Source organism: Cetorhinus maximus, chromosome 17, assembly GCF_964194155.1.
Source record: "Cetorhinus maximus chromosome 17, sCetMax3.hap1.1, whole genome shotgun sequence".
NCBI lineage: Eukaryota > Metazoa > Chordata > Chondrichthyes > Lamniformes > Cetorhinidae > Cetorhinus > Cetorhinus maximus.
Window position 1 is genome coordinate 20,253,477 of NC_135895.1, and position 10,446 is coordinate 20,263,922.

The 10,446-nt window shown below is 41.8% G+C and overlaps 1 protein-coding gene across 3 annotated transcripts in view; it reads right to left on the bottom strand.

Moving 5' to 3' along the window:
- The window catches only part of LOC144692228 (rho GTPase-activating protein 29-like), a 105,370-nt gene extending 95,312 nt beyond the window's left edge, over nucleotides 1-10,058 (bottom strand). For 2 of the 3 annotated variants that reach the window (XM_078560811.1, XM_078560809.1), the window contains exons 1-2: nucleotides 9,850-10,058; nucleotides 7,748-8,086 (exon numbers count right to left, since the gene is read on the bottom strand). In XM_078560811.1, coding sequence (XP_078416937.1) covers nucleotides 7,748-8,003 — 256 coding nt within the window. In that variant the 5' untranslated portion in view covers nucleotides 8,004-8,086; nucleotides 9,850-10,058. Of the gene's footprint in view, nucleotides 1-7,747; nucleotides 8,087-8,963; nucleotides 9,223-9,849 lie in introns of those variants that run through there. The other variant, XM_078560810.1, reaches the window with a different exon arrangement.
- Nucleotides 10,059-10,446: the final 388 nt, after the last annotated feature.

Here is a 10,446-nt window from a genome sequence, read left to right on the forward strand (position 1 = left end):
AAGAAAGCAGCTCACCACCACCTTCTCAAAGGCAATTAGGGATTGGCAATAAATGCTGGCTTAGCCAGCAACACCAACATCCTGTAAATAAATGTTAAAAAAAAAAAATCCCTACTTCTGGCCCAGAGGCTCCAGGTTCAAGTCCCACTGTAAGGTACATTTATAATGTGGCCAAACAGGTTGATTATTAGCCTGTAAATCCTTCCAATATGTCTGATGGCTGACAGCAAGAGTGAAAGTGTTTCCTGGTTGGACATGCTGCAGAAGGCAAATCGCAAACCACTGCACTACTTTGCCAACCATAATCACGGACCAACCAATGGAAGTGCATGGTCACAATTGCCCTCTTAGGGCACGGTACCTGAAGGAGGAAGTGCTTTAAGGAATGAGGGATTTTATTGTGTTTCGAGACTAGAAAAGTTATGATTGTTCTACTTAGAGCAGTGTAGTTTTACAGGAGATTTAAATAGAGGCACTCAAAAGTATGGAAGGTTTTGATAAATTACTTATGGAGAAACTGTTTTCACTAGCTGGAGCATAGGCAGTGGATATAAATACCAAATAATTAGCTAAAGAACCAGGGGGATGATAGTTTTTAAAAGCTCAGATAGTTAATGTGACCTGAAATACAACTTCTGAAAGAGAGTGATGGAAGCTAACCCAATAGTAAATTGGAAAAAGAAATGGATTTGAACTTGGAAAAGAAAAATTTGCAGGGCTGTGGGGAAAAGAGATGAGTAGGGCTAATTGGCTAACACTTTCAAAGAGCCAGCAGAGGCCTGATGGGCTGAATGGCCTTCCTGATAATTCCATAACATAGGATTTATATAACGAAAGGCTTTTAGATTTGCTCACAAAGCACATATAACTGATAAAATTACTGGCATTTGACTTCAATTACAGGATTATGGTTAGAATTACCTTTCCTACTGTGCTTACTAAGCTTATGGTATCCTATTTCCCACATTTCTGGTAACTAAAACCCTTTCACAGATTGGTTTGGATTGAATTGAATTGATCTGGTTATAATCTGGCAAAAATAATAAAAGGCAGCATTTCCAGACACGAGGGAATCGTTCCCGATCAGCTTAACATACTGGCACCAGTGGCATAACTATAAGTGGCAGCATGGCATTTCCAAATTGAGTCACAAAAGGCATGAAATCATAGGGAATCACCATCCACAGCAGATTGGATTGGTAAACTGCATCAGGGAAAGCAAAGGTCAGTTCATTGCAGCTGTTGGTATCATTGCACCAAGGATAGTCATTGAGTGGGGCCGGAGGGAAGCCAGCTTCCGGGGGTCAGGACCCAGATCTATCTGGTCCCAGTATAAGAAGCTCCACTTCTCCCAGACCTCCTTACATACACGTGAACGAGCATGAGAGGGGAAGCTGTAGCAGCAAACTCAGTAATTGCACACTAAAAAGCAAACTTTTGTATTCCGACATTCCTGTCGAAACATAGAGAAATTTGAGCATTCACAGCTCAGATTCTACAACCAGTGATTTTTCTGCTTCTCTGCTCTCAGTGAGTCCCAGGAGTGCAGAAGCAAAAAATTTATACTTAAGCGCATTAAGGTAGAAACCACTGTTGGGGGAAAGCATTGTGGGTGGTCCCTAGAAATGCGAAAAAGGAACTCTTGTACAGTTCAGGAGAGGTGATGGCTCAATTGTTTAAAAATAGTAGGGGAAGAGATGTGGTGTCAAAGACACTCACTCATTTCCTTCTGCAATACTGAAAAACTCTCAGCAACCCCAATACTGTTAGACCTCTTGCAATATTCAAAAACCATTTCCCAATCCTACTGGACAACAAGATCTATGGCTAAGGACCTGCTTCCTAAACCCCAGAAATCCTTCTTCTTTGAAAAGCAAAAGTTGCTTGGAAGATTGAATTGGTAAGCAGATTAATATGCAATATGGGAGGCTGCTCCTCAGAGCTAAACAGTGTGTTAGCCAATCTAATCATTCAAAAAGACACTTTACATTTTGGTGTTGGAAACCTCTTTGTGTATATGTCAGCTGAAAAAGACTTTTCAAAAATCTGCAAATAGACACCAGGCAAACAGCAGCAGGTTGAGATGAACCACCATCCTAGGCAATGGAACATGGTAGAGATGGAGAGATATGGTGCTTGAAGTGAGATAGATGACCCACCAGAACAAGCTAGCCTTGCGTGCTGTTACACAATGCATAAAAGCTATTGTAACTATTTTATTATGAAATTATCACTTTGCTCTGCGTTTTACCCAATGAAATAAAGCAGCTTGCGAAGTGCCATGAAAAGGCGGCCACAGTCACAAATTACTTTACAGGCATATTGAACTTTTTAAGGAAAACCTGTGTTTTAAAAAAAATACAAGCAAAGACACAGAGCAAAAGACGACTCAATGCAAAGTGACCACTTTCAGGAAAATTCCTATGTGAATTATACGGACAGATCTGTCCTGAGAGAACATGGAATGTCACACCTGGAAAGGTGTTGTGGCCTTCAAGCAGAGACACTTAATAGGGAGATAGGAAAGATGCAAAAGACTGAACTTTAATCTCCCATGGTTGCAGAGACAAAAGACTGATTACCACATCTCAGCAATCATCTAAAATCCATCTCCTGTCGATTCATATCTCAGAATGAGTAAAATGCTCGGAGATCAAAGAAAACAGACTCTGGGTGCAAGACATGTTTTTTTTTCCCCTTACAGGAATATACAGGGAGAAATGGGTTAAAAAGCTAAATACAGAGTAGTGCAGTGTGTGCTAGTGTGCGTGACAGCAAGAAGAACCAGTTGCAGAAAAAGCCTCTCTTTCTGTTACTGGAGGTAAGGCAGCAGAAGCCATAATCAAGTAGGAAATACTGCAGCTTATTCAGCTATCCTGCAGAACCAAGTGTCTCCAAACCCACTGCAAAACTGCCAAAGTCAGCCCTACCAGAACCACCCAACTTAATGGCCGCAGCAACTTGCCATCTATGCCTCGCAGACAAGCCAAAGACTGATTTGTACATTTTTTAGACTTTTATTTGGACTGTTAACTTCTCATTTCAGATCCATGTGCATGTATGTGTGTTGCATTTTTATTATTTTTCTCAGGTTTTTAGTAACTAATAAACTTACTGTTTGCCTCAAGAAAGCCTGGTTAAATTGGGTCCCTCTAAAAAATACTTTTGAGCAGAAAAAAGGTATCCACAGGGGAAGGGATCCCTTTTAAATTAATCTTGCTGCAACCTTCCGAGAGGGTTGAATAAAGAAGGGGGGCCAGCTCATTCCTCCTCACCTGGGAGCATAACAAAATTAGGGTCCCGTTGGGGGAGTTAAATTGGGGGACATCACCCGGGGACCGGTTGTAACAAATGCATACTAAACTTTGATACACTGATAGTGCGAAGGAGTAAACAAGCATAATGTACAGAAAGGTGACACAGAACACAAGGCAGTTTCATTCTCTTGCACTCACCTATCTCAGTGACCTACATCTATTTTAAAATTCTCATCCTTATTTTCAATTCTTCCATGGACCTTGCCCCTCTCTTTCTTCAATCATCTCCAGCCACAAAACTCTGAGATCCCTGTGCTCCACTAATTCTGGCCTCGCAAGCATCCCCAAATTTTAATTGCTGCACCATTGGTGGCCATGCCTTCAGCTGCCCAGGTGCTAAGCTCTGAAATTCCCACCCACAAACCTCCGTTTCCTTTAACGCCCTCTGATTAAGTTTTTGGCCATCTGCTCCTGTGGCTTAGTGTCAACCTTTGCTTCATAACACTCTTCTGAAATGCCTTGGGACATTTTATTGCATTGAAGGCACTATATAAATAAGTTGATTTTGTTATTGTACTGCTATTGTACAAATAGAAGTAGGGTAGTAGGAATTAATCTCCATGAAAAGTTGATGCTTGGATGGCTTAAAAGGAGATTTTAAATACAAAATTTTTATTTTAACTGGTGGGATAAAAACATTGATAGCATTTACATGTTGCACTCTAAAAATATCACTGAGCTTAGCAGCAAGGCTTTGCATTCCTTAGAATGCCCCTACTTGAACTTCGTAATCAGCAGATAAATCCAGTTTCAGAGCAGTGGATATTAATTATTACACAGAATGGAGGGACAGCATGAAGGATATAAAACACTCAACAACTGAAGTTAGTATGCTACACATAATTCTGCATTTCAGGAAATGGTATAAATAGAGTTGTGCACTTAATGTGTTGGAGGATGAAAGGAAAGAAAAAAACCTTGAAATGAAGTGATTGTGGACTTTCATGTGCATCCAATCTATCAGTTTGTACATTCCTAACTGACATAGCTACGTAAGCAACGAATTAAGACACCTTTAGCTGCATTGCAAAGGCATGAAAGGGAAAATAATTAAAACGGAAAGAAAAAAAAAGGTAAAAAGATGAGACTAAAGTTCAAACAAAATTATAGTACTTCAGTTTAGTTACAGTACTTCAGTTTAAAATTCTTTACGATCACAAGTTGCTCATGACTCAGAATACATGCAAGAAACACGAAAATAGGTTATTCTTCCTAATTAGTCCATTTTGGTCTTTATCCGCCCTCAAGCAGCTAACTAAAATCTTAAAATTTTGACATGGTCACTGCTATTCCACAGCTTCACAAACCTCTGAGTTTTTTTGCATAATGTACCTTCTGCTTTAAATTTTCTATGTTCCCTTGTGCCAAATCCCTCAATCAAACATCGAAAGCAGTGTGTTTCCACAGTTTTTTAGCCATCCAAACCCGAGGACTCGTGCTTCTGATTCTAATTTTGAACCCTCATCACCTGACAACCTCATTTGTAGCTGCCAGCATAATTGTACCCCAATAAGATAACCCGTCAGTACCAACCCAATGATTAGCATCTAACTTTGAGAGTACTTTGTACTACAACAATATGCTTTTTTCACTATTTTGTGGCATGAGCAAGATCAATTTCAATATAGAAACATTGCATTTTGTCTCAGTTAATTCATGGCTATATTGCAAGAAGGGTCCTGTGTTTCTCAAGTTGAATATTTATTGATATCTGATTGGAAAAGGCAGGGCTGCACTTAGTTCTGGTATGATAGCCAAGTGGTTATGGTACTAGGCTTGTAACCCCAAGATCAAGAGTTCAAATCTCACCATGGCAAATTATGAAATAAAAATTTCTTGCAGGCTCACACCAGGAAAAGCAACTACAAACCACAACTGTCCTATTGTCCCAGCTACATGCTGCAATGTTCAATAATTTCCCACCTGACACCATTGCGGGAACACCACAAAGTCAAGATGACCCATCAGCACCTTAACAAGGAATCAAGGGATGGGGAATAAATACAGCCTTGCTGATTCTTCATAAAAGCAAATTGTTCTTTAATAAATCAATATCCAGTTTGGGTTGGAGGCAACAAGGGAATGATGGACTGATCATGAGAGATAAATAGCTTGACAGATAGATGAGGGGCTGTTTCCCCTGGTTGGAGAGTTAGAAGTCACAGTCTTAGGATAAGGGGTTGGTAGATGAAGAGAAAATTTTCACTCAAACGGTTATGAATTTTCTACCCCAGATAAATATACTCAATGACTGAACATCTACAAGACTAACATATATTGATTTTGAGCATCAAAGGAATCAAGTGATCTGGGGATAGGATGGGAAAGTAGGCTTGTTGTGCAAGTTCAGCCATAATTTAAATCAAATGGTGGAGCAGGCTCAAAACTACATAGCCTAACCCTGCTCCCATTCCTTAATTTATGTTACATGTTACAATACAAGTGGATACAGGATAGTGTGGATAAGCTTCCTAAAAGTAAAACTTCAGGTCACTTACAAGAGATAATTATGCCAAGGAATCCAAGATTTTTTTTTAAATGGCAGGCCCAAATTTAAACTACCCCTAAACCATGCTCCCACCATCAACATTCTGAAGTGAGGTTACACCACTGGTTGCCTGTGGAGCTTAAACCCACTTTTGCTGCCAGGAGGAGGAATCATCACCTCTTCTGGTCGTAGACAGAGCACTTATCGATTAAACGTTCTCTCAACTTGGCTAAGTGCATTCTTCAATCAGAGGAGGTTCAAAGACCAAAATTATTGAAAACAATAACTTTTGCAGTGGCTTTTTTTCCGTTCCTGAGCTATGGAATTTCCCCTTCACACAATAGAAAAGAGCACATTGGCAATGTCATCCAGGTAATTCTGTGGGAGGGTAGGAGTGAAGCAATCTGTAAGTGTAACATCAGCTTTGTCCCTTGACTTGTTGATTCCACTACACTCAAACACACCAACATGTCTTTCATGCATGTAGACCTACAGTTAACTTCATTCTATCGTTCAATCACAAGATTCTGCATGGCATCTTTGTTCTTGTGGCTTATGACTTCAGAATAATGCTGAACTTTGCCAATTACAGTATTTGCTCTGCATGGGAAAAAATGGGAAGATAAAGAGCACACAAAATTTTAACACCGCTGACTAACTTTTCCTGCATAAGGAATAAGTGCCACCCAACTTTAGTTTCCAGATAAGCTGCAGGTCTTAAGCGATTGTGTTTTCATTGAAAAAGCAGCTGCACGGTAGACTGCTTTATAAATCAGACCATAAAATGGCAATTGACTTCATCCAGCACCCACTTGGACAAAGAATTCTGCATGGAAGAGCAAAGTGCTCCCTTTTGTGGATGCATATGTAGTTTTCACTTGGCATTCAGCAACTTTCAGGTTCAGCAAAGTTCAATTACCAAAGGAAGTAGAGTGGAGGTTGAAGTCCACAAGTAATGGGTATTTGACATAACAAAGTGTGAATTATGTGGGTGGGAAAGAAAGTGTTTATACTAAATGATGCAGTTAGGGAAATCCAACTTGTTGAAATGTTGCTATCATGAGCCCAAATTTGGGGGTGGTGCAAGAGAACTAAGATACTAATCTCAAATCTCTACACAAAATTTCAACTCAAGTATTTTTCACAGTTCCAGATCATGTGTGCAGCATACACAGACATAGTTGCATAAGTTTTGTTTTGTGTCCCTGTCATTTCCATCACTGAGCTGATTGTGATCTCAGCAACTCATAAGAAACAAGTAAAAAATGATCAAATCACCAAATAATCCTGCAATAACGTTTCAGAGTTCTCACAACATTTGCGTCTATCATCTGAACTGCTCAATTAAGAAACTCTCCATGACTTCTTCAGCATTACCTAGCAAATGCACAAACTCCACCGCCTAACACAGCCAGAACATAGGCGCATGGGAATGATAACAGCCGTAAGCCACACATCATCATGATGTGGGCATGCAAATCAACATTCCTTCATTGCTACTGAATCAAAATCCTAGCATTTCCTATGCAACAGCATTCACCAGTGATCTGTTCAAGAAGGGTCACCACCGCCTTCTAAAGGCAGCTCAGAATAGACAAATGAATGCTAGTCAACAGCAATGACCACATCCTAACAGTAAAAATAATATTTCGCTTCCAAGTATTTTTTTTATATATTTCTAAATAACTCATCGAATGTTGATCATTATTGGGCACTCCAGGAGAAAGACTAAGATCCACTGCAGACCAACGCTTGATACTTCATAAGAAAGGATTTTTTGCACAAGGAAATGTAAACATAATGATGCTAATCTTTTATTCAGCCTTTAGGCAGAGCCAAAACCTGCAAAGGTTTATCACTGACACTATTCTTCTCGTTGTAAGGTACCAAATCATGCTGATACTTAAGAAATTATGGGATAAGTATTAAGTAAATGACACACCTTCTGAAAGAAAGGCTTCTTTCAAATGCTCCAGGACATCTGCAAACTTCCTGACATCATTCACCAACTGCATAATATATTCTGGATCCACAACTGGGCTGTCATAACAATCAGAGTTAGAGCTGATGCTGCTGATAGAACCACTTTTGGTACTTCGGCCCATATTCCAGTTTCCAGAGCTGGGTAAGGCAAAGAAATTTGAACTGGAGAAACGGGCAAAACCACGTTTATTACTTCCAACAGTCTGTCGCAACATCCCAGCTGGCGAGCTGCTTGAGAATTCCTCAGGGCAATCTGTAAAGCTAAATGACCATCTACAAAAGTTTAGGATGATAGATCCTAGAACAAGAACAGAAAACAAAGTTTTAGTTAAGATAGCATCAATACTTTTTTGTTTCAATAGAATCCCTTCCAACAAAAACTAGCACTTATATAGCACCTTAATTTGTAAAAAGATGCTAAATAAATTTAGAGGTGTGATAAAAATGTTTTAGTGAGCAGTGAAGAGCGATCATTTTCTCACTCCATAACTGCAGTTTTCCTTCATATGGAAAGATTATTCCAATTATCTCTTTTAGGTATAATGGCTTGCTAAGTTACTAAGGCTCAAATCACTTGTCTACTGCAATGTCAGCACTGCACTGGAGTGTTTAACACTGAGGCACTTGCCACATCTCACTTTTAGACCTAGTTTTGTAACAGAGTGATGCTTCAAATCTCAATGAAAACACTGCACGGTAGCTTTGTTCTCTATTACAAAGTACTTAAAAATATCACCGTAACCAGGGTTAATCAAATACATTATAATAACACAAACAATTTACATATCACGGATTATTAAAGGGGATTTACAATGTGCCAACTAGTGCACAACCCAGAGTGGATGGGAATGTCAACACATGACAAGCGAGATGTCAGGGGTCAAATAAGACAGATTACAAACTCATTAAAATTATAGCACTAATTGGCACAAATAGGGCAAAAAGGCACTCGTGGTAAATTATATCCACAGCCATTTTTATTTTTCTAATTTTATAACATTAACACCGCAGCTTCTGCCGCAGGGGACTTTCCGGTTTACTACCAAGAGCAGCATTGTGAGCAAGTTTCAGTTCTTTTCAAGAGCGTATTTTAAAAGTATTGCACCACACATTTGAACGTTGTTCAGCGGCCTACAGTACAGATGGATAAATAAAAGACCAAAAAAAAAACGGACTTCAACTGATCGGTCGTGTTCGACGGTCGCACTTCGAAAGAGTCAAAATAAAATCCCACGTACACAACAAGCTTCTTTTTGGTTTTCCAACGGAGTTAACATGCGCTGGTGCTCAACTGAAACAAGTGCAGACGTGGTGGTTTTTCAGTTGGTGAAAAAAACAGATCCATGGCTGATAACCCTTAACTTGCGAGGTGCGGTGCTCTCTTATCTTGCAGAGAATGTCTTGCATTCCTTTGGGTTAAACAGCTCCACACCCAACCAGCAGCCCACTCTCTACCCCCCCACCCCAACCTAACCTAACCCAACCCAAACCAACCCACCATTAAATCCACCCCGTCCCCAGGGGGGCTATTGCTGTTTTAAAAGCCACTGCGAGTAGGGCAGGTAGTGTTGAGCTCGCACCAGCCCCCACACCCCTGGGTTGGGTTTGGGTGGGAGGGGGGGGCACGAGCCCCCGTGGGGGGGATGCGGGGGGGGGCGCGAGCCCCCGTGGGGGGGGTGGATGCGGGGGGGATGGGGGGCGCGAGCCCCCTTGAGGGTGGATGTGGATCAAAAGCCCGCCGCGAGCCTGCTCGGATCGGGTGCGCGCGCGCCACACACACCGGGAGCGCGAGCCCCTGGAGCCCGAGTTAACGGTCACAGTTTAAAAGGGAGAAACAGACGTGGGACAAGCCGCCCGTCCGACAACTGAGCTCCCCCAAGAGTTTCTGGGCTGGATGGGAAACCCTTAGGAAAAATCAGACTCGACTTCAAACATCAGCGATTCGTTTTTCCTTGCTTTTCTTTTTTTCGAGGAGGAGAGGAGAGGAGGGGGGTTGGAAGATAAAGGATAAATCTTTTCTTTTTAGCAACTGAGCATCAGGAGAAATCAAAGTCAACTCACCCGCCTGACGAAGGTATCGGATTTGGTTAATGGTCTCACGGTCATCGTGTTTTGATTTTGTTTTTTTTTTCCCCCCTCCCCTTTCTCTGTTAAAACGGGTTTGCTTTCCGCACGCTGGCGCGACCGTTCAGAAGCAGATTTTTCACGCCTTCCCCCTTCCTCCGTCGCCGTTCAGTGTGAAAAGCCCATCGGCCACCAGTTTACCTTCACACTTGGCCAGTGCCCCCCCCCGCACCACCACGTGGGGCGCGAAATCTGGCAGCCGATTGGCCGGATGCCGCGGAGAGGCCCCGCCCCCCTCTCTACCCGACCCTAACCCCATCCCATCCCCTCCCCCACCCCCCCACCCCCCCACTCAACCCAGGAATCTGACTCCAACAGCAACGACAGGTGAAGTTTTTTTTTGGAGGGGGTGCTGAAGGGGGCGAGGATCGAGTTGCAATTTGGTGGGGGGGGTGGGGGGGGTGGGAAGCATGCTAGTGAACGCCTTTTTTTTAAAGTTTTAAGTGCAAGGTTGTGGGGGGGGTGGGGGGGTGGGAAGCATGCTAGTGAACGCCTTTTTTTTAAAGTTTTAAGTGCAAGGTTGTGAGTGCCTCC